At 32.7% G+C, this 25,996-nt stretch overlaps 2 protein-coding genes across 3 annotated transcripts in view; both read left to right on the top strand.

Annotated features, from left to right (window-relative positions):
- Positions 1–7,687, top strand: part of tmprss15 (transmembrane serine protease 15) — a 45,563-nt gene extending 37,876 nt beyond the window's left edge. For both annotated transcript variants that reach the window (XM_056447070.1, XM_056447069.1), the window contains 3 exons: positions 729–824; positions 907–1,046; positions 6,607–7,687. In XM_056447070.1, the coding sequence (XP_056303045.1) occupies positions 729–824; positions 907–1,046; positions 6,607–6,786 (416 nt within the window). In that variant the 3' untranslated portion in view covers positions 6,787–7,687. The remainder of the gene's footprint in view (positions 1–728; positions 825–906; positions 1,047–6,606) is intronic.
- A 622-nt stretch (positions 7,688–8,309) lies between these two features.
- poglut3 (protein O-glucosyltransferase 3) lies at positions 8,310–22,489 on the top strand. The gene is made up of 8 exons (XM_056446683.1): positions 8,310–8,758; positions 9,701–9,895; positions 12,650–12,933; positions 15,173–15,389; positions 15,483–15,679; positions 18,922–19,116; positions 19,281–19,385; positions 20,507–22,489. The coding sequence occupies exons 1-8, from the start codon at positions 8,530–8,532 to the stop codon at positions 20,639–20,641; spliced, it is 1,557 nt and encodes a 518-aa protein (XP_056302658.1). The 5' UTR covers positions 8,310–8,529; the 3' UTR covers positions 20,642–22,489.
- Positions 22,490–25,996: the final 3,507 nt, after the last annotated feature.

The following is a 25,996-nucleotide window of genomic DNA, read 5'->3' as shown; positions in this document are numbered from 1 at the left end:
AAAATCTGCTCTTCTGTCACAGGAATTAATTACATTTGACAAAAACAGTAATAACTTACCACTACTTACAAAGATACAAAATATTTCTGTTTCAAACAAGAATTTAATCATCACAACTTTCATTATTCATAATTATAAGAAATGTTTGTCGAGCACCAATATCCTAGAAGGAATACTAAGGATTTAAAGGGGTAGTTCACAAAATTTACTCACCTTTTACTTGTTTCTAAGCTGTTTGAGTTTCTTTCTTCTGTTAAACACACAAAAAGGATATTTTGAAGAAAGCTGAAAACCACTGCCTTCCATAATATTTGTTTTTCCTACTATGGATGTCAATAGTTACCGGTTTTCAGCATTTTTTATAATATCTTCACTTGTGCTCGACAAAACAATAAACTCAGAAATGTTTTAAACTTCTTGAGGGTGAGTAAATCTGACTTTTTGAATGAACTTTTTCATACAAGACACTGAATACTAGATAGAGTTGCTAAAAATCTGCTTTTCTAGGACAGAAATTAAAAAATTACAAACATAGTAATCATTAACCACTACTTACAGAGATAAAATGCAGAGTTATATGCAATATTTTAGTTTTGTATGGTATTATCTGACAAGTTTGGAAAGTGTTTGCACCAAAAATGTCAAATATGTATGTAATAACATTGTTTCATGAATTCAATTATTAAAAAAGAATACGCAGATAACCGAAGTGGATTTTATTCTTCCAGATTATGTTCAACCTATCTGCCTACCAGATCCCGGAGCACACTTTGAAGAAGGGAGAAAGTGTTTTATTGCTGGTTGGGGATTACTGTCTGAAAGCGGTCAGATTTGTGCATTGTATTTGACTTTTTTTGTCTTCCTAGTTTAGATATGGATTATATAAGCTGTGTTTTTGAACTCCAGGTTCAAAAGCTGATGTGTTACAACAGGCTGTCGTGCCTTTGTTGAGCAACAAACAGTGTCAGGAATGGCTGCCTGAATACAACTTTACAGAGCGCATGATGTGTGCCGGGTATGCTGAGGGTGGAGTGGACACCTGCCAGGTTTGTGTGTTTTTCAAAATACATTTTATTTATTTAAATCTCTACATTGATTAATCTTTTATTTTCAGCTGACAGTCTTGTTTTTGTTGATAGTCATATCTGGCTCATCTTAATTTATCTGTAGACCATTTCAATGTGGAGATGTCATTGGCCTATGTACATTTCCTGCTTGTTCTCAAACTATTTCATAATTGACTAGAGGCAATTCAATCATGACTTAACGTTAAATCAGCTACAGGTAGGGCTGCAACAACAAATCGATTAAATCGTTTAAAATCGATTACTAAAAGCGTTAGGAAGGAAATTCATAATCGATTCGTCGTGTCGTGCGACGCGGAGACGTTTGATTATTAAAAAGACTTTAGTTGAGCGCAGAGGTTGAGTGAACACACTCTGCCTCTCTTGTGCATTGAAGCCAACAGAGTACAGCGCCTAAAAGACAGGACGAAGCAAAACAACGAGCGGAGGTAACGTTAGAGGAAAGATACATGGCGAAGGCAGAGAAATCTGTGCGACCCTAGTCATTCAGGGTGCATTTTATCATCAGTCAGTAAGAGATGCTGATCTATCATGACAAACATGCGTTAGCAGCAACAGTATTTGTGTTCACTTCAGTTTTTAGCGGTGTACCGTACCATACGAGCGACCGCCGAAATACCTTGGTGGCTAGAATGACCGCTTGTTTTTCAACTGGCGGCTGGCCTGACCGCAGTGCAATGATCCAGCACCTGAAACCTTAAATGTTTGAGTCTTTGATGAGGAGGAAGGGAACAACAACAGGGTTAATCACTACAGAATCCTACTTTTGTTCCGTTTTGAAGTGAGGAAGGTAATGTCTCTGGCGCTGCTGGTGTTTAGCCTACTTGTTATCCAGCTTGACAAGCATGACGTGAATAATTCAAACTGAGCTTTGGCACGTTGGCTTGCGTTGAGCCAGAGAAAGACGTGTCATATTATCACAATTATGCAGTGTTTTTAACCACCCAATGCTTATTTTATGTTTTAGACATGTAAATACAACAAGTACTAGTAAAACAAGACATTTAGAGTTTGTAAGACACACAAGACGCCTCGCCATGGAAACATTAAGAGTGAACATTCTAAAATAATGATCGCCTAACAAAACTCACTCCTGGGGCCAGATAGAATCTTTTAAACTCACCAGTGAAAGGGTTAATAACAGCAGTAAAACAGTGGTGTTATAGTTACTTTGCACTTGGCATTGCAAGACTAAAGACACGTTTTTATTCACTCGCCTTATTTGGATCATTAATTTTTCCATCTGTTGTCATGTATAGGCAAAAAGCTTTTCTTACTTAGTAATTTCGTCTTGTTTCCAGTCCAAATATAAAAAAAAATATATAAATCATAACAAGAAAAATGGCATGAGAAAATGAAGTGATGCTTAAAACTTCTGTTTGAGATTATATCTCATTAAGATAATTTTCCTTACTGCATTGGCAAATAATTTTGCTTGTTTTAAGCAAACAATTACTTAATTTGAGGTGTTTTTTTTCAGAAAACAAGACATAATTTCTTATGCTACTTCATGTGTCTAGTATGTATCTTGATTTAAGCTTCGTTTTAGTAGTTTTGTCCTGTTTTCAATCCAAATATCTGAGTTTTAATTTTTTTATTATTATTATTATTATTATTACAGCTGAATGCTTTTCTTTTTTTTATATCCGATTCATCGATTAATCTGAAAAATAATTGACAGATTAATCGATTATTAAAATAATCGTTAGTTGCAGCCCTAGCTACAGGGTATCATAACATAATTTACCAATATGTAGACTTTTCAGGATTCTCTGAAGCTATACATAAGATGTTTTATATGTTAAAATTTACAAGAGAAACATATGACTGTCAACAAAAAAGAGTGTGTTAGCAGAAGAAAAAAGTAAATAAATAATTTTGCCATTAGAGTCTTCCTAATTGTGACACATGCAGTTGACGACAACATATAAATGTATTTTTCCCCCTTGCTGGTGTTTAACAGAACAAGGGCATTTCCATTTGTATTTTTCTTCTTGAGAAAGTCTTTTTTTGACTGGAATAAAAGCAGTTTTAAAAAAGTAACACTTTACTTGAAGGGGTGTTCATAAGACTGTCATGAAACCTTTATAATCATGACATGACACAATGAGATTTTATGCTTGCTTATGACAACTGTTTGCTCAGTTATGCCATTTTAAATGCAACGCCCACCGAACTTCTCATTTGACCAACTGTATCTGCACTATAACAAACACTCGCTAATATAATTATTAGCAGTTACATTTAAAAACATAGTAATATATGATTTAAAAACTGTGTGATGTAAACTGTTTTTAATAATTTAATAAAAACAATATCTTTTGGACTGCAACATAAACGATCTTTAATACACTCAAGCCAGAGTTAGACTCAGTTATGAGCACAAAAAAATATTTCTCTTATAACGGGTTGTTGGTATTTATTATCTTCATAGTGGTAGAAATAACACTTAAAATATAAAATATGTAAAATATATACAATAACATATAAACAACACTTACATTTTAGAAAGGTTTTTGTTTAATTGGCAATCAACAGGACCTAAATATAATAATACACACCATAGATAACGATTTGCCATGCGGGAAAAATTGTGCATTTAAAAGATAAACACAGCAAGATTTATCAACAGGATATCAGGATATCAACAGGATATTTATACATCCCTGCACTATATAAAATAATCCTTATCAATTTGTACAATAAACTCAGCAGTATTAATACTCTACTGATGCCTATATTTTATAGGCATATCAGCTGCTAAACATCGCTTGCATTTTGTTTATAAATTTTTTTTGCTACCATTTTCATTTGGTTTATTTGATGCCTTTATTATATCTGGCAAATAAGAAATTACCTTCATTTGAATGTTTATTAGTAGTTTTCAAATAAAAAGGCAACGGTAAATGGTGTATGTAAGTAAAAAATAACATTTACAGCTCTATTTGTTTTAAAATTTTATAAGAGAAAATTCAGTAGATTAACTCAATAACATGCCAAAACTCAAAATGTCAGAGGCATCCTGTAAATCAAGTTCGAATAACATTACAGGACATCGATGTGGACATAGGCTAACATTAGTTTTGTCTTCCTAATTATTATTTCAGACCCATAAAGAGAATTACTGTTAGATAACGATCACCTGTATTTTCCCTGTCATGGCTAGTCGTGTATCAGCAAACTAATAAAGCCCTGACCTTACAGAATAAACAGTATTCCACCAGATCATTTATGTCAGAAGGTATAGTTTACTGCTGAACAACTAATTTTATCATGGTAAAAAACACAGAAATGTAATAATAACGCTTCAATCTCGTCCCGAAGCTCTGACAGTCTGCTTTGAGAAACTGTCAATCACAACTGTCAATCACGATAACACGCCCTGTTTTTAAAGCATTAAATTACTGACTAAAACATACTGTTTACAAAAAGATCTGCACCTATATCAGCATGATAACCAGTGCCTTAATTGATCAAAACTGTCTTTCGGGACATTTTATTGCAAGTGTGATAAATTTTTTTAAATTTGTGCTCAAGTCTCGTTCATTAACATGGAGGAGGCGGGCTTTATGACTTGTACTGCAGCCAGCCCCCAGGGGGCGATCAAACGTCTGGGACCTTCACTCAAAAGCAGGCATGTGGCACACTTGGTCACGACAAGATAACTTGTCATAAATCCGTCATAAAAATATTTGCCCTGAGGCCATTATAGTTGTGTCATGAATTAATTTCTGACAACTATTTCAGTGTAACCAACACTCGTTATTAAAATGTCTCATTGTGTCATTGCTCTGTTAAATCAATTTCAAGAGCTTCATTAATATTTAATAATAGTTTAATGGCAAATTCAGCTTGTACCACTGTTGTTGAGGTAAAAAAAAGGAATGAAGCTGTTATAAAATTTACGACAGGAGTTGTATTATGACAGATTTATGAGAAGAAATGTTGTATTGATAATGTCAATTTGTCATGACAAAGACAACAACATGTTGCAATGTATTTGTTTATGTCAAGTTGTTATAACAAACAATGTCATCTTGAAATTTAAAAAATTTAAAAATGATGAGCGAATGACATTTAGGCCCAATCCCAATTCCATTTTTGTACCCCTTCCCCTTCCCCTTGGCCCTTAAAACCAAGTGTGAAGGGGAGGAAAATTTACCCCTTAGAAATGGGACACCACTACAGCACCTGCACACGTCATCATATGTCATCGCAATCTCTTTGCTTAATTTGAAATCAGACGATTTCGACTGCTATAGTTATTCCAGTTGTGTTATTTATCTTCAGGAAATCACTGAAGGCATACATTATGTTATCATAACGATCTAATGTGGTAATAAGCTCGTAACTATACTGCACATTTACACAGTGACCATATTCATCTATGAATCTACGAAAACAACATTAACATTATAGCAGACACTGTAAAAAGGTCATTCCCAGCCACTAGACTTTTCTGACAGGGTATTCGAGTGTCATCGAGTGTCAGAATGTTGTGGGGCTGCTATACAGGAGTTATTATTATGGATTATAGATAGAGAAATTTAGTGGTTTTTATTTTAGAGTTTTTTTTAAAGCATGATGGTAAAACACAAACGCGGTTATGCATGTATTAAAACATATGCTTGCTTGTTGTAAAAATTTGGAATAATGACAAAATATACAAATTTGCGGATCTCTTTACTTCCGTGTGCAGCCATACTGCCGTTGTGGCTGGTGTATTCTGGGAAATTTTCTTACCCCTTGATTTTGAGTGTGGTCCTGAAAAATCTCTGTTTGAAGGTCGATCTGCCCCTTTCCCTTAGCTCTTATGCCTTCAAGCTAAAGAGAATTGGGACTCCCCACACCCCTTCACGTGAATGCGCAAAACAAGGGGTAGGAGTAAGGGGAAGGGCTAAGGGGTAGAATTGGGATTGGTCCCTTGATGACAGTTGTTTTAAGCATGCATAAAATAAAAATTTTCACTATTATCCAATGCCTTTCCTAGTAAACCTAAATAACCTAGTTAAGCATTTATATTGCACTTTAAGCTGAATATTGGAATCTTGCAAAATAACTAGTAAAATACTATGTACTGTCATAATGACAAAGACAAAATAAATTGGTTATGAGAAATTACTTACTAAACTGATATGTATTATTTATTAAAGCTTTTCTCCTTTAAACAGCACTTGGGGAATATTTGAAAAATTATTACAATTTCACCACAGGGCTAATAATTTTGCCTTCAACTGTATACAACTAAAAATGAAACCGTGTCAGCGATGAATTGACTTTATCTTTAATTGACCGGATCATTGGAAAAATAGTTTGGTATGATCTGATTTGAGTGACATTCTCTTTTGCCCTTGCACCATTAAACACGTCATCACAAATAGTTGTCATTGGATTAGGGACTGATTGAAGGTCTCACATACAATTAACTATTTGCTAAACTGTTGTACATAATTAAATCATTTATTTTTCATAATTTCCCACCTGTAAAATGGCATTGGTTTACTTAGTGAACTCTTGACAGGGGGATTCTGGCGGTCCGCTGATGTGTGAAGAGGAAGGCCATTGGGTTCTTGTGGGCGCAACGTCTTTTGGTATCGGTTGTGGACGACCTCAGCGGCCTGGAGCATATGCTCGTGTCAGTCAGTTTGTTGACTGGGTAGCAGAGAACCGACGGCTGTATTCAGACTGGAAAGGGTCATAATTAAGTGTGCAGTGATGTAAATTGTTTTCTTGATTTCCATGGCCTTCTAGACACCCTCAACCTTTACCTTACCTTTTGTAACTTTACTAAAAATGTGAGTGATGGAGGAAAACGTATTTGTTAGTAACCAAATGGGCACCTTGATGTCAAAACAACTTCAAAAAACACATCAAAAATGAGAATCGATTTGATGTCAGTTGACTATCTTGATGTAAAAACAATATAGAATTTACATCTTCACATTGACATCAACAAACACTTTGACAAAATGTAACATTGTTTTGACACCAATGTTAGATGTCTATTTGATGTTGTTTTAACATCAAAGTTGTTTACAAGCATTATATGGATAGAAAATCCAGTGTAAATTTGTAATGGAAGCTTTCAGATGAATAAAACATTTCTTATAATACTTTTTGTGTTTTTATTTTGGTGGTCAAAAGGGCATCAGTCTGTGGATGTTAAATAGACGTCATAGTTTTAACATTTTAAATTTGCATTTTTAACTTTTTTTTCTCCATGTCGATGTGAATTTGATGTTATTTTGACATCAAGGTACCCGCTGGGATTTAGTCAGTAATCACACTGCTAAAATGATATTGATAGCTCAATTGCTAATTCTTAAATAATAAAACAACAACGTTATTTTATAGATACAATGTTGAAGTTTATTAATGTTGAAGGAATATTAATTTGCTTAGTAAATAAAAGACTTTATTTCTTGTAATGTTTGAGAAGTTTGTTGTGTTGGAATAAAAAAAAGCGAATTCACTTTAACATTTCTCATAAAAAGTATCTATTCTGATTGATTTTTGACGTTTTTTGTCAACAATGTTAAATGTTTATTTATTCAAGGTGGTTTACAAGCATTAGGGATACAAAATTCAGTGTAAGCTTTTAATTGAATCGGAATATTTTTTTTCTTATATTATAATACATTTTGTGTTTTTACTTTTTTTTTATTATTTTTTTTTTTACATTTTTTGGTGGTCAAAAGGGCATGTGTGGATGCCAAATGGACGTAAAGGTTTTGACATCAAATTAATTAGCATCTTTTACTTTTTCTTCATGTCAATGTTAACTTCATGTCGTTTTGACATCAAGGTGCCCGCTAGGATCCAGACAGTAATATTCACACACAGCTAAAATGTGATGCTAGCACAAACGTGAATAATAGAATAGATAAGTTTGAAGTTTATTTAAAGAAATATCGATTTGCTAATAGGTAAAAAAATAGTTTATTTCTTGATGCTTTGTTGTGTTTGTTTTGTGTTAGCTCTGAGCAGAACTGGAAAAAAATAAAGCAATTCACTTCGACATTTGTCTGCTTATGTATTTACACAAGAGAGTGTGTTTAGGTCTTTTCAGATGAAAAATATCAAACACTATAAATGTATTTTGCATTAAGCACCAAGGAATTTCATTATGAATATGTATTGCATTGTTATGATACACTGATTTTAAAAAAGTTTTCATAAAATCCGGAACTCTTCATTAATGTTCCGAAACACGCCGGATTTATTTTTGAGTCGCGCCGCAGCACAAGCGCCACGCTCAAAATCTACCCTAATTATTTTTTACGCGTGTTATTTTCAGTCTTAATGCAACAACTTCGGGTCTACAAAAGGAGAAAAAGCAAAAACGTGTATTAACAATGCCAATAAATTCCTAGCAGCGTTTTCTGTGATTTACTAAGTTACCTTTACTCTCCTGCTACTCCGAACGACCGAACCAACAGATAAAATGATTTCTCATATAAACAAAAGAAACGCTTTTGCACATGTGTCAAATGTTGCCTTTCTCCTCGTCATTACTATAGCTTTAAGGGTAGGGTTTTGCCAGACTATTCAGATTAATCCGGGTAAGTGTCTCGTTTGGGGTCCTGGATTGAATCCCGATGTTGTGCTTCCTGTCCGGTACTTTTACATACAAACTGTTGATACACAAGGGAAAAACATCACCCTCTCTCCAGGTAAGAATGAAAATCACCAGTATTGATACTATTTTGAACATAAATATTATTTGGAAATGTAATAAACCGGACAAGTTATCATAAGAATAAAATCATTCATTTGTATAAAGTGTATGAGCGTTTACGTCTACGTTTCCTTTACCATTATTTAAACTGTTTGCAAATGCTTTATCGACATTTTAATAAAGATTTCAATATTTCACCTTGTTCTTCATAAAAACCCACACAAAAATACTGTAATAAGTTATAGTAAATACTAAACATAGTATTTACTACTAACTTGCACTGTAATGAAATGCAGGGTTCCACTCAATTTCTTTATGTTGTCCCAACACAAATCTATGAAGTTGGCTTAATCGTTTTGACAAATGGATGGAACATAAAAATTTAAGTTGTCAAAGAATTGTGTTGTTTCAACTCATTTTAAATACGTTGTTTGAACAAGAATCTAAAGTAATTCAGTTGAGTGTACTATAGTATTTTTTTATGAAGAACATGGTGAAATACTATTAAAGTACTTGATGGAGTCATTTGCTGTAGTAATACAACAATTAAGCCTAAGATGTAATCAATCCACTGTTGTACTATGTTTTCAACAACTGTATTATACAACACTACATCACAATTTTCTGTGGTAAAAACTAAATATACTACAGTATTTATTACAGTTTATCAGTTCACTATAGTTATTACTACAATATGCTGTAGCATTCATTAACAAAGTGTGGTAAATACTATAATATATACAGTTTAGTAAATTTTTACCACATATATAATTCAAAGACACTTACATTTTCCTGTGGTAAGTAATTTAGTAATATATCAATAAGAAATCCAAATATATATTGTGTATAATATTTTATAAAATTTATATTTAGTTTATTTCTGTCTAGCGCTCATCATTTTCTCTTCGTGCATGCTATGATTTCTGCTGTATTTTAGATAAAGACTCTTTTAAAGTGAAGATTTCCTCCCTGGAAAAGGAGTATCTTCGAATACATGTCCCAGCACCCTTGGATCGGGGCGACGGCTCCCTTCTTGTCAGATACCGCCTTTATGGAAGTACTTTGAAGGGATTAAAGATTGAAGTTTTATACCAGGACAAACAAGTGGCAAAGTCACCATACACTCTTAAGGGTAAAGTCTGGATACTTTTTTCTAATATAACATCAAAACTTTGTCTTTACAGTATGTTATTTGGATAATATTGAGTTGTCTTTTAAGTAGGTATTTGTTTTAATGTGTTTTTGATACTAAAACATACGTCATTCCTAAAATGTATATAAAAGTGTAATTACAAATGTTTTGCAATAATTGCCATACAAGTGGCATAGAATTTAATAGAAATGATGATAAATTGTATTTTAGTTCATTATAAATGCTTTGCTCTGGGTTCATACAGTCATGGAAAACCTGGAAAAGTCATAGAATTTTGACATGGCATTTTCCAGGCATGGAAAAGTTTTGGAAAGACAGAAAAACCCACAAAGTTTTGGAAAAGTCATGGACATGACATTTACATTTAGTCATTTAGCAGACATTTTTGTCCCAAGCGACATTAGCTTAAGTCTCACTAGAGCTTGTGCTTGCAAAATTCTGTTGTAAGGTGCTGCGATAAGAGGTGGGGTTAAACAATATGATGAGACATTAATAAAAGTGAGTGATTGCTCCATATTTTAAATTTCTTATTTTAAATGATTTTCTATTTGTCTCACGCAATCACTTGATGTGATTTTGCAAGAAAGAATTCACCTAGCTTGAACTTTCGATTGCAGTGAAATGCAAAACCTGTGGCACGTACATGCGTTTCTGGTCTGCCGTATTCGCATGCCTATGAATGGAACTATAGAAGTCTATGGAGCAAAAAGTGCAGCATGATCGCAGCTTTATAATAGAAGTAATTTTACCTACTATTACAAGTTTAACAAACTTTTAAGATGATCTAAAATTAGACTGACAAATATCTGTATATTGGAATGAGTTTAGATGTTTTGACTTCTTTTCTTTTCTTGACCAGAAACATGCTCTCACAATATTAGTGCTGTGTCAGCATCATCTATTTTACATAGATATAAAAATTGAAACGTTTCTTATGATCTACCACGTATATGTAGACATTACATGAAACAATGGGTCATGAAAATTGATTTGAAAGACCTGGAAAAGTCATGGAATTTTTGTAGCAAAAATGTGTATGAACCCTGTTGGCTATACTTTCAAAACACAATAGATGTGTATTGGGCATATTTTTGCAGTATGTTTTTACATGATAACAACTTTTTTTTATTATGTAAAAATGTAATTTTTTTTTTAAGGGTTTAACTTTTTAAACTTTTTTTCCCCAAATTATTTTCAATTAAATATATACATTTATCAAATAGAAAGAAATAATAATAAATAGTTTTTGTGTAATTTTGCATAAACCATCATTCATTTAAGTATAAATCACTGCGCGTCTTTCAGAGTTTGGTGCTGTAAATTATTAATAGTTATTGCAATAATTATTAATAAGTATAAATATATTTATTATACTTACAAATGATTATGAGTATTGTAATAATTATGCATATTATTATTATTATTATTATTATTATTATTATTATTATTATATTTTTATTATTACTAAAACAAGTATTTCATGATATCCAGAACTCTTTAATATGTTTTGAAACATGTCTGGTTTATTATTATTATAGGTATATTTTGAAGTATATTATTTCCATAATTACAACTATTTTATTATGCAAAATTGTAACTGTAAGATGCTGGACAATGGAGTTGAGGATCTGTTAATTAAACAGAGAATGGTCAGGCAGGCAATGGTTAATCACAGGAGCAAAGGGGTACATACAGGCAAATCGAGAAGCGTGGTCAAGTCACAGAAAAAAAGGTCAATATAGGAGGCAAACAACAAAAACCAGGAAACGAGGCAAGGGTCAAGGAATACAGATAGACTAGACACAGGAAACGCTTTATGATGTTACAGGGATAAACAGGGAGCAGTTTATATAGTCTGTGTAATCAGTCCTTGAGCAGCTCCCAGCTGTGTATGTGTAATCAACAGGGAACCTGAACAGGTGTGTGTGAGGTGCATGACAGGATTTGTAGTCCTTTTGGTGGCAGATTTGTAGTTCTTCAGTGATCTGTATGGACTAGATTGCTGGTGATTGTGACAAGTGTACAGTACACAATTTTCCTCATGAGTATAACCAAAATAATTTTCAATTGTTTTTAAAAGTTTTTTATGTAAATGTATTTTTTTAAATGAAATTCATTATTTATTATAGGTATATTTTGAAGTATATTATTTCCATAATAACTACTTTTTAATTATGCAGAATTGTACAATACATAAATGTCCTTATTGGTTTAACAAAAATAAATTTAAATTGTTTTTAAAAGTTAGTTTTTTATGTAAATGTATTATTATTTACATGAAAATAAAAATGTTCATTATTATTATTATTATTATTATTATTATTATTATTATTATTATGAAATTAATTGTAAAATTATATTCTATCACCAAACAATACATAAAGTCTGTTCGAAAACAAAGCCCGCAACCATACTTCTAAAAGTCATACATCTGACACACTTGCTTTCTTCAACTTTTGTGCTGTTTTTTGTTTTATTTTCCACACCTTTATGATGTTCACATTCAAATAAAAAAAAACATCAAATATTAATTATTAATATAAAAAAACGCACATTCAAAAAATGGCTACAGCACAAATTATATTCAATTGTTTTAAAAAGTTAGTCATATCTACAGTACATAAACTTTTTATTAGATTTTATGCCAATAAAAAGGTAAAAATATATCAATAAAAAAAACTGCGTATGGAAAGTAAAATCTGCCAACACTGTTTTATTTTGTAATTTGATCAGGTCCTGTTTATCATGAATACTGTGACTGTCCAGAGTCTGATGTGGCAGCCTGGCAGAGGGTTTTGCAGTGTCCACAGGAAGACCTGCAAATTCAAAAGGATTTCAGTTCATTTCCCTCTATTGACCTGCAGCAGCTCCTGAAGGAGGTTCCAACGCGCTTTGCAAAGCGTGGAGGACTCATTCACTACACCATTTTAAACAACCAGGTGCATCGGCGATCACTCGGGAGGTACACTGATTTCAAGATGTTCTCTGATGAGATTCTGCTGTCCCTCGCTCGAAAAGTAAGCAAAAGAGCTTGTATCTTAACATGATTTTCATTTTTTAAACACAGTGGAAAGCAAAAAAAAAAATTTGAAATCTGAGAACTTTTTAGAAAAAAATGCATGTAAAATATTTATTTTAATTATTTTATTTTTAATTTATTTATTATTTATAAATTATTTATTTATTGTAATAAACTTTAAGGATTTTTTAAAAAGCTCATTTTGGTGCATAAAGGAATTTATGTACTTAAAATGTAATTTTATCACCAAATGCAAAAGTCATATCCCTGTTTTTTCCATGATGGCAAATATGTTATTACAAATATATTTTTAAAAACATCACACATGCAAGCGTCAATACAATTTATTTGACCGTATTCAATTTACAATAAATGCTTGCCAGTGAATTTCAAAAGCATATTTCAAAATAAAATTACATTGAAAATTGTACTTAAATTCTTCTTAAAAGTACACCCCACTTTTTTTGGAAATTGGCTCTTTTTAAAAGTCCTCTAGCCTAGAGTTCAACTCTTGAGTTTTGCCATGTTTTAATTAATTCAGCTCATCTCTAGGTTTTTTGGCAGCATTTTTAGCTTAGTTTAGCATAAATCATTGAATCGGATTATAATCACCATAATAATCAATGAAATTTGCTGCTGTAGGATATTACACAGCACCTGAAAAAAATAAATATAATAGTTTTAATAACTCATCTCTAATAATTGTTTTATTTTATCGTTGCCATGATGACAGTAATTAATATTTTACTAGATATTTTTCAAGACACCTCTATACAGCTTAAAGTGACATTTAATGGCTTAACTAGGTTAATTAGGTTAACTAGGCAGGTTAGGGTAATTAGGCAATGTATGTCTGTATGTCTGTATGTATGTCTGTCTGTCTGTCTGTCTGTCTGTCTGTCTGTCTGTCTGTCTGTCTGTCTGTCTGTCTGTCTGTCTGTCTGTCTGTCTGTCTGTCTGTCTGTATGTATGTATGTATGTATGGTCGACCAGCCAGTGCAACCCCTAATGTATAGTTGAAGTCCAAATTATTCACCCTCCTGTGAATTTTTCGAATATTGACCAAATGATGTTTAACAGAGCATTTAATAATTTCCTATAATATCTTTTCTTCTGGAGAAAGTCTTATTTCTTTTATCTTCACGAGAAAAAAAGCAGTTTTAAATTTTTTAAAAACAATTTTAAGGTCGATATTAGCCCCCTTCTTTTCAATCGTCTACAGAAAAAAACTATTGGTACTGTATACAGTGACTTGCCTAATAAACCTAACTTGCCTTATTAACCTAGTTAAGCCTTTAAGTTGCACTTTATTTTGAAAAGAATTTCTATTTACCTAACTAGGTAACAGTGCTGCATAGTATCATTTCATCTACTGCAGAAAAGCAGTAAATGTTGAAATCCATAGTAGGAAAAACAAATACTATGGAAGGAATGGCCAATGATGAAACTATTCCATTTACATTTCTTTTTAATTAATCTTCAAATATTTCTTCATTTGTCATTTGTTAATGGCTTGTGTGCACTAAAAAAGTGCACTTTAAGTATTATTCACTAAATATAAAACAAATTATTAGTATTTATTTGGGCTGCCTGATATTGGAGAAAAACGTACCTATATATATATATATATATATACATATATATATATATATATATATATATATATATATATATATATATATATATATATATATATATATATATATACACAATATATAATGCATTATGCATACACAATTTCATCAGATCATTAATAGTGCAATTTGGAAAGCAATTTTGTAGGGGAGTGAATCATATATTAAATGTAACAAATTATAAATGTAGACAATACAATAAAGCAAAGATAAAAGTAAAATAAGCAGTGCTTAATGTTTTCAGGATATTCAAATAGTATTCACGTATAGGAACTGAACAAATCAAATGTAAAAATAACACTGCAAAGTATTTTACTGTATAAATAATTCAATAAAAATGGTAAAAGTTAAAATTGTCAAATTGCTTGTGCCTGAATGCTTTAAACTTAGGCTAAAAACATGCAAATATATTACTTAATTATTATTAATATATATATATATATATATAATAATTATTAATATATATATGAAAGAATATTTTGTGCTGCCCTAGTATTTATGCATTTTTTTTTATTTAAAATGACATTTCTAAAAAGAGTATGGTGATTAACAGGGTCTGTCAAGTCAACCGTTTTATTGTTGTACTTTTCCTGTCTCCACCAGGTAAAATTGCCTGATGTGGAGTTTTATATTAATGTAGGAGACTGGCCAATGGAGAACCGAAAAGTGAGCGACAATCCTGGACCAGTGCCTGTTATTTCATGGTGCGGCTCCACTGAAACGCGGGATATCATTCTTCCCACATATGACATCACACATTCATCCTTAGAGGCAATGAGAGGTGTAACAAATGACCTGCTGTCGGTGCAGGGGAACACAGGTGCTTCTTTGAACATAATTTTTTTATCAGTGTTAAATATTAGCTTACTTTTTCCATGTAATTACATTTTCTTTACGTAATTGGTTTTTCCAGGTCCCACATGGTCAGACAAAATGAACATGGCGTTCTTTAGAGGTAGGGACAGTCGTGAAGAACGTTTGCGTCTGGTCACCATGTCCAAAGAAAATCCAGAGCTGCTCGATGCAGGAATAACAGCATACTTTTTTTTTCGCGATCGGGAGAAGGATCTTGGAAAAGTACCTCTGGTTGGCTTCTTTGACTTTTTTAAGGTAAATCAAGTCATCTTTATTTCTGTAGGCGCTTTTATGATGTACAGTAGATTATGTAAACATTATATACACATGAAAAACAAGAAAAAATCTATCAAAAAAGTTGCAATAATATTATAATATAACACAGATTAAGAACTTTGGCATGTTTTTCTGTTCTATAGATGCAAACACCTCACCTTTTCATAAAAATTCACCTTTTTGAGATCAGGTTTGCTAATGAGAAAAAAATTAATAAATAAAATATATATGTACAGTTGAAGTCAGAAATATTAACCCCCCTGAATTATTAGCCCCTTGTTTATTTTTCCCCCAATTTCTGTTTAATAGAGAGAAGAATTTCTCAACACACACACATATATATATATATATATATATATATATATATATATATATATATATATATATATATATATATATATATATATATATATGGTCTAGTCGACCAGCCAGTGCAACCCCTAATGTATAGTTGAAGTCAAAATTTTTCGCCCTCCTGTGAATTTTTTAAATATTTTCCAAATGATGTTTAACGGAGCATTTAATCATTTCCTATAATATCTTTTCTTCTGGAGAAAGTCTTATTTCTTTTATCTTCACGAAAAAAAAAGCAGTTTTAAATTTTTTAAAAACAATTTTAAGGTCAATATTATTAGCCCCCTTCTTTTCAATCGTCTACAGAAAAAAACATTGGTATACAGTGACTTGCCTAATAAACCTAACTTGCCTTATTAACCTAGTTAAGCCTTTAAGTTGCACTTTATTTTTCATGGCAAAGATTAAATAAATCACTAATTAGAAATTGTATATTAATAAAACTATTGTTTTTTAAAATTGTGTTGAAAAAAAATCATCTTACTGTTAAACAGAAATTGTGAAAACATATACAGGGGGACTAATAATTCTGACTAATTCTGATCAGGATTATGTTCAATGTGAAAAAAAAAAAAAACAAAACAAACAAAAAAAAAAAAAAATATATATATATATATTTTTTTTTTTTCTTTCACATTGAACATAATCCTGATTATCCATGGGTGAATGAAGAACTGGTTGTTTCAATCCAGAGAGAGAGAGCGCAACATCCACCACGTTCACAATTTAGACTAATTTAAACTATTGCATACATCAGTTGCATGAATCACGCCATGGGCATGACATTAAATTGCCTCCGTGTTTAAAAAAAGCCTAGAGTAAAAGAAAACTGCCAAATGAGACTTTTCTGTCATAAACTATAGCAAATCAACTTCTCAATAAATAAAAAAAAATATCATCCCTGTGATTGGATTAAATGGAGAAGAGAGCGCTTTTTTATTATCACATTGGCCAGTCAGCGATCACTTTTTTTTTTTTTCTCGCGTCTTTGCATGTGTGGTGTAAATGCAGACATCGGTTACGAGTCACTGGCGTAGTGGTTAGTGCGTCGACACATGCACTCTGGTGCTCACGGCGACCCAAGTTCGATTCCCGCCTCGCGGTCCTATGATGATCCTTCCCCTCTCTCTGCTCCCCATGCTTTTCTGTCAATACTCTCTACTGTTCTATCCAATAAGGGTAAAAAATAATTATGAAAAAAAAAGTTGTAAAGTTTCTGTTGTAAAATGTGTAATCATAGTGAAACAAAGGTTTTTAGCAATGTCTGATTCACACACTTTATCAGGGTTTCTGCAGATATCCTAATGTAAAATTTTTGACTTTTTAAGACCATTAAGTATTAAATTTAAGACCTATATCACAATATCAAAACTTGCACACTCATAGAGAAAGAGAACTCACAAAATTAGTGGTAAAATAAATGTATTCAAATTAAATAGTACTAAAGACAGGTTAGATGCACCTTAAAACTACTGAAAAAAAACAAAACAAATATCTTAAGGCTGATTTATACTTTCACCTAGCGCCACATCGTGCACCTCATGAAACGGGCGAGGCTTTTATACTTGACACGTTTGCCATTGAGATGACAGGGGGCGGTCAAAAGAAACAGACAGTAAAATCAGATAAACAGAGAAACTGAGAACTAATAAAACAGTGAACTAGAAAGTTTCCGGAACTAGGTCATATCATTAATATTATTGAAGATTTTTTAACAAATTTTTATTTTTTATTTTTATAATTTATTATAATGATTATAAAGATTTTTATGACCATTTAAGATTTTTTAAATAACACTGATGCATCACTTGCTTTTTTTCATATATCTGACAGTTTTACCTATTAAAGTTAAATATTAATGACAACAGAACATGGGTTGCTCTACAATTATATATTTTGTTATGGCAAGAATAAAAGCAAAAAAAAAGTACACTTACTAAAAAATACTGATGTTTTTTTTATTTTATTTAGCCCATTCAGCAATTCACACATTGCTGTCTGGCTAGTTTCTGTCTACTTATAAGTTTAAAAGGCAATAATGGTAGAACATTCCTGACCATTATCACCAATAAAGCCTAGAAATTGGGCATCAATATATTGTAAACTGATAGGTTCATATATTCCTTTCCAGTTATCAAAGACATAATTTGTTACTTAGTTATAGTTTTGTAACTATTAAATTGTTTTAAATTCAAAATTGTAATATATACATCAGTGTAAAACCTAATCAGTGTAAAAAAAAACTATGAATGATGGAAAAACATATTCTGTAATATTAAAACCACCTGGCTCTCCACTTTTGCATGGCCTCTTTTTTTGTTTTAGCAAACTTATCCCTCAGGTTTTTCCAAACTTAAAAAACTTTCCTCCTTTCCCACGGCTGTTGCAATTTCTAGCCAAGAATGAAAAGTTACATTAATTACGGAAATTACATTTGGACTAGTGAAATAAAGAACTACAACACCACGAAAACCTAGCATCAAGAACAAAAAATTATTTTAATGAGCATTAGATGTAGCGTTAAATAGACATCGGAAAAATAATACCTGTGCAAAAATATTTAAGACCTAGAGTAGAGAATTTAAGACTTTTTAAGGCCTAAAATTTCGATTTTTAAATTTTACACTTTTTAAGACCCCGCGGAAACCCTGTTTATATTTGGATAAAAACAAATGTAGAAAGTAATCAATCAATCAATCAATCAATCAATCAATCAATCAATCAAATAATCAATTATACTGTGTTTTGTTCATGACAACCATGGCAACAGCACAGATTTTCTTTGGACTGTTGTTTTACCCTACATAAAAAAAACAACACAACATAATACAAGATTTTAACTGCTTTTCTCTTTAACCTTTTTTTAGTACAAGTACCAAGTGAATGTGGATGGGACTGTAGCGGCCTACAGATTTCCATACTTGATGCTGGGCAACAGTTTGGTCTTAAAACAGGATTCACCATACTACGAGCACTTTTACACACATCTCAAACCAGGTGTACACTACATTCCTGTGAAGAGGGACCTTTCGGACCTCATCGAGAAGATTAAATGGGCTAAGGTACAATCCATGTCCTTACTTTGAATTTGGACAGTAACAGGATACATTAGTAAACAATTGTGTTATATGCAAAGCCAAAATAAAAAAAATAAATAAATAAAAAAAATAAATATATATATATTTATTTATTTATTTTTTCCTCCTGCTTCATCTAATGCACACAGAGCAATGACACAGAGGCAGAAGCCGTAGCCAGGAGAGGACAGTCATTGGTGAGAGATCTGCTTCAGCCTCATAGACTCTACTGCTACTACTACACAGTGTTTCAGGTAAGAGTCTGACATTTACAGCTAAATATATGCTAAATAATTTGTTAATTCAATATAAAGTGTCTTCAAAATGTGTTTTGCTTCCCAGTTCGTTCATAAATTGCAGAGAGCTTTTGCAATGTTTGTAAAAATGTATAAAGCTGCCAAAAATTTACAGATTTCAGCTTAAACTACAATATATATATGAAAAAAAGTGATGAGTAAATGCACAAACTTTCAGTCAGTTGACTGGAAAGTTAGTTAATCAGTTTCTTTTTGCTTAAAGAAAACAAAGAAACTCTCTAAAAGTTAACATTTTACATGCATTTCAAGAACAACAATAAACAAAAACACTGTGAAGTGTATATGAAAATAGGCTGGTTTAAGCTGTTTTTTTTTCAGTAGGGCACTGCAACTTGACGTATAGCAGTACAGTTTTCCCCGGTCACCGATGTTGATTGACAGACACTTATTAGCATGTCTCCATAGTAATATGTATAATCCACAGGACAGTTTTCCACAAGTATGACTTTCATCAAATACCCATTGGAAAACTTCCTACTTCAGTCTTATTGTGGTATTTTTGACTCATAAACTGTATTTCTGCCTCATTCATCTCTGTCACTGTGCTGTTTGTTTGACATGCAGGAGAAACAGATACGCATGTCGGTACGGTGGCCAGAGAGAACCAGCTCATTTGCATTTAAAGACACAGACTTCAAAAACAACTACATTTAACCCCAAAATTTACATTTTCATTTGGATATAATAAATTATCTGATTCATATTTTCGTTACCTAATTAAATGTATTGAAGTTGACTGCCTTTTATAATAAAGGTGCAAGAAATCACACAGCAAATAAGAAAAAAGTCACCAGAATGGGGAAGTCCCAGAGTAAAATGAGAAAATATGATACACCGCTGTTTTGAAATATGGAAAAACTGTCTTTACGCTTTAAACTGTCTTTATTCTTGTCTCTCTTATTCCTGTTTATGTAAAGCACTTTGAATTGCCACGTGTATGAAATGTGCTATATAAATAAACTTGCCATGCCTTGCCTTTCACTTAACTTGAGTAAAAAAAATGTTTAATGTAATGATGACGAGATCAGTGCTTTTAGTAAACCGCTGTCTTTTTACAGACCTATGCTGATCGTCAGAGCAGTCGGCCTGCTGTTCATCCTGATATGGAAATAGTGCCTCAGCCAACAGATCAAACTGCTTTGTGTAACTGTGAGAGAGCAGAGGACCAGAAACCACAGAAAGATGAGCTCTGAGGTCAGTCCAAACCCTCACAGTTCCTTTTCCACCAAAGATTAACTTACAAAATTATGCCACAAGCGTCACAAAAATTTAATAAATCTGAAAGGAAAATCAAATACCCAGTGACACTGAATCAGAATAACTTGTGGTCGATGTACTTTCAAAGAATAAGGGATAGATTGTTTCACTTAAAGCAAAAAGATTGAAAATAATTTCTGTACCCATGCATTACAAACTTTTTTCTTTTTTTTTTATTTACATTTTGCACATTATTTACTTAAGAAACCATCTAGATTTTCTTCACATTGCATATATGAGTTGAATTGAGCGGTAAAATACATATCTTTTGTTTATACTTACTAGCCTTCATCTGTATGGAAATCAAGGTTGATGAATATCTATTTTGACACATTGCACAAAAAAACTAGTCTGTGAAACCTGTGAATTTTAAAACTTTTGATTAAATATTTTTAATGAAACCAGTGGAAGCTAAGCTTTATACCATATGTGGGCCACACACAGTGAAGCTCATTTCCTAACACTAAATTCATAATCTCATGCTTGAAGATATTGCATTCTATGGCCCGTTTACACTAATACGTTTTAGTTTTAAAATGCATAAGTTTTGCTACGGTTACACCATCCATCCACACTACGCCAGAGTTTTCGAGTGCCAAAAACAGCTTTTTGAAGACACTGAAGAGGCCGTTTTCATTTTAAAATTCTGCTGCTCCGTTTTAGTGTGGATGAGGGGGAAACGAAGACATCTGAAAACGGAGGCGTGGCTGCAGATGTTCGCCTATCATTTTTCTCAATATTAAGTAGCCTACACAAAGTTCAGTCTTGCTACCTCTCCGTGTAAGTTCAGACTTCGCAAGTTTGACATGGAAAACAAACTCCAGAGAACACACCGAATAAATCTTCAAAGGGAACAGTGTACTTTATAACCTCATTCACATCACCTTGGATACGTTGTTTCACTTTCTTAACAATAAAATGAAAACATGAAGGAATTATCTATTTTCATTTTGATATTAGCAACTTAACAGACCCCAAAAATGTTGAGGCGTCATGTAGCTACATATTTATATGACCGTCATCTTCACTGTATGCATATTTATAACAAAACGGAGCCTATAACATTACAGCCTCCTTTCATTTTCATTGAAAATATGTAACATACCCACTCTTTTGCAGAATATCAGTTTTAATAAAAAAATAGTGGCCAATAAGTTTATACATTATAGTAAATAAATGCAAGCAATCCGTCAATATGCAGAATCAGTGTAGGTGGTTACATTAATTAATATATAAACTTATCTTTGCGCTCAGCCAAAACACGTTACCTGAGAACATGTCGTTAGATAGAGACAAGATGATTTAAATATCACGTTTAACAAATATAGTGAGATAAGATCCAGCGGTAGATTCTTTATGAACGGTCCGATGTGCACAGCTCTCATTGCTGCAGTGCATGCCAGAAAGTGTGTGTGTGGTCACGTGATGTGCGCCTTCAGTTGGTAGGTTGGACGGAGAGTTGTTCAGAAACGCTAGGTGAAATGCCAGTGTGGATGCGGATCGTTTTCATTCTAAGACGGTGTTTTAAAACTAAAACTTATTAGTGTAAACAGGACCTATGACTGCTCAGAGTGGACTGCTGAATTATGGTGATGTGATATATGTGTGAGTATGACTTGTTGACTTGCATCTTTTAAAAATACAATCATTGTGAGCTTGCCTTAAACTTATACACATTCCATTTGTTCGCAATCTCCATTTGTGCCAAACAAGTGTTTCTGTGGTAGTGTGACATTGTTATGCCAACAAACATTTTTAATGAAAAAGATGAACAACGTTGTTTCTTAATAAACTCTCTTCAATCATTTAATCTTATCTGCTTTTGCCTTTTTTTCTGGCTCCATTTTTGTACTTCTCTATTTATCCCTAACTCTAATGAACTAAAGATCTTAAATTTAGCTTTAAATTATGTTTCAAATTTAGCAGACTCCAAAAACAACAAAAGAATGTCAAAATCCAAAGTTCAAATCCAAAGAACAGAAACAACCATCTTTTGACAGCAGGATTGTGTTGGGTAAAGTTACTTTTAAAAGTATTATATTAAAAACTTAAAGGGTCACGAAACACTAAAACACATTTTTTGAGATGTTGACAGTCATATACGTGTCCCACGTTGCTAAAAACACTTTTAGGACGCATATATTTTAAAAAGCGTGAAAATTGGTTGTTTTATCGTTATTTCGAGCAAATTCATTCTTCTGGTTAGAAAAGAAATTTTTAAGCTACGTCACGGCCATGAGATCCTTGTGTAAGTTTCAGCATGGAGATGGGATGTCTGTACCGACAGATACAACGTGACATCTTTTGAGTTTTCATCATTAATTCATGAGAAAGATTTGGTTCGAACCAATCAGCGCGCTCTATTGTGTATGAGGTGCTACTTCATTAATATGCATGATAAAGCTTCGAAGACTGTTTTAACCTGTTAAGGTGTTTAGAGAGATGCCACGTTGTGTTGCCAACCGTAATTCAAACAAGTGGAAGAAGAAGAATTGTTCAGAGACATGGGTCGTCAGTGTTGTCTTTATAAATGTGCCGCAATGAAGGTTTTTCCATTTTCCAGTGATGAGAGCACAGCTCGACCCAAATTTGTGGATTACAGGGGTCTGCTAACACGCATCAGAAGGAACATTTTTTATTCGAAAGTTTTTGCATCTGGAAATGGTGAAATCCGGCATTGCCACTCGTCTTCTTTTAAAAAAAAGCACACGGTCCCAGTTGGTGTTGATTGTCCTGTCTCAACGGATTTGGTAAATGTGTAATCAGTGTTCTTTGTTTATGTTTATTCAGATGGCAAAGTTAGTTAGTATCTTCAGCAGTACTCTTTCAGTTTTTAAAGACATACCTTATTCAAAATGATTTAGTTACTCAGTTTCCAGTACGTTAATATCACTACAATATCATAGACTGAAAGTGCCACTGTAAATGCTGATCTCTGAATGTAAACACCTTAATCAAACTGTTACTGTTGTGTAGGATTTTCACTGCATTTTGTGACGGGATAGTCTATACACACACACACACACACACACACACACACACACACACACACACACACACACACACACACACGGCTGTTTGACGCTATTCTCTCCCGAATGACGGAATTACTTTCTAACAGAGGTTACATGTGCTGCTGAAGATTAAAGACACATATGAGAGGTGAGGTTCTGTGTGCTATTTTGCACTATGATTGATCTGCATAATCAAATCATTTTCATAGAAAGGTAAGTAATAAACATTTATACACAAGTATTTATGTGTATAAAGCATCTGTTTTGTGAGAAGTGCTTCTCATATGATATGTAAACGACCCGTACAGCTTTACTGTGACATTTCCTCAAATAAAAATGAAGTCGTCTGAAACTTTCTGTCGTACACCACACCCACCAAAAAGAGTACCCTTTTGACAGTGTAAACGCAAGCTCGATAAAGGTGACCTGTACTGTACTGTACCTCTCAGTGTAAATGGGCCGTTAGTCATGCTAGGTACCCTTTGGAAAGGGTAATCAAAAGTGGTACAATACGGTTTGCTTTTAGGTACCTTTTGATAGTGGAAACGGCCATAAAAGCGTACCAAACCCAACTGTACCATACCGTACCACTCAGTGAAAATGGGCCATATGTGTTACTTAGTTACTTATTAAGTCAAAAGTAATGTGTGTATGTATGTAAGTATGTTGTTATTTATTTATTTTTTTAAGATTAAAATGGTAATATATTACTTTTCTAAGTAGTTTTATCCAACATGGTTTAATACACACAAAAACAGATTATTTTATTTTTAAAACATAACAGTTCTGTTTATTGTCCCGAATGGCCCTTTTAAGCTAAAATTGTCTGCTGTTTGTGTAATTTAGTTAGTAAGACAATTTTCATTCATTTTTCTTCGGCTTAGTCCCTTATTTATCAGGGGTTGCCACAGCAGAGTGAACCACCAACTACTTCAACATATGTTCCACGCAGCGGATGCCCTTCCAGCCGCAACGCACCACTGGGAAACACCCATACAATCTTGCATTCACACATACACTACGACCAATTTTGCTTACCCAACTCACCTATAGCGTATGCATTTGGACTGTGGGGAAAACCCACGCGAACACTGGTAGAACATGCAAACTCCACACAGAAATGCCAACTGTCCCCAGTCGGGACACGAACCAGTGACCTTCTTGCTGTGAGGTGACAGTGCTAACCACTGAGCCTCCATGCCGCCAGCAAAAAATGTTAAATATTTTAAGAGCGCATATCCTTTTCAGAATATGCAGACAGAAAAATTTGCATTGAAATAGTCGGTCTACTAACTAGGAATGGTTAAATGCCATTTAACCTTTTTTATGTCACAAAATAGTAACAATAACACAGACCAATTTTTTTTTTCTATTTAAAATGTCATGAAAACACATTTCATCATTTGTTAGTTCCAAAACAAATGTCAAAAAATAAGGCATGTGGTATACTGTGTATTTATTTAGATTTAATCATGTTTTCAATCTGATTTCACCCTTTATTTCTTTATTATCCAACACGTTTTGTTATCTCCATTACACTTGAAGCAAATAACTGAAGCAAGCCCCCCCCCCAAAAAAAGTGTGTACTTTTTTAAAATAAGAAAATAAAGTGTTTTTTATTCAGGATTCATATTTATTTTATACTCTTGTGTTTTTTAAAGCTTTTACATGTCTTCAAAATGGCGAATGCTAACAAAGGGATGTTGTAAACTCAAGTATACAAGTGTGGTTTCATTTCAAAATTGTGCTTGAGAATTTTTTTGTATTTGTTTTTAAATAAAAATCAAAAATGTCAGGAGCTCATGTTTATTTACCATTGTATAATTTGTTTGTAGTCTACATTTATCTTTTTACCTCTGCTCAGTCAATTCTGCTTGTCGCAGAGATTATTTTTATATGCAGTAATTTCAAAGCCATTAAAATGTTTGTTTTTAATAAATACTATAATATTAAATATATAGTTTTTAAATCATAGTATAAATAAAGTACTTGAATTATTTTGTTCTAGCTATTCTGTAGTTCCTATGGTTAAACCTATGGAAGCCCATTCCCGCTAATGAATAAAAAAAATAAATAAATAAATAATACAATGTAAAAAAAAAATTTAAAAAGTCAGAATTGCAAGTTATAAAGTCGCAATTATGAGTTAATAAGTCGCAATTCTGAGTTGTAAAGTTGTATTTCTGAGTTATTAAATCGCAATTGTGCGCACATAAGGTTAAGGATGACCGCTGTTAAAAGAGGTCACCCGGAGTCCCCGTTCCTGATCCCCAAGCA

The sequence above is a fragment of the Danio aesculapii genome, chromosome 21 (assembly GCF_903798145.1).
Source record: "Danio aesculapii chromosome 21, fDanAes4.1, whole genome shotgun sequence".
Lineage (NCBI taxonomy): Eukaryota > Metazoa > Chordata > Actinopteri > Cypriniformes > Danionidae > Danio > Danio aesculapii.
Note: the sequence above shows the minus strand (reverse complement) of the source record. Positions and strands in the feature narration are given on the sequence as shown.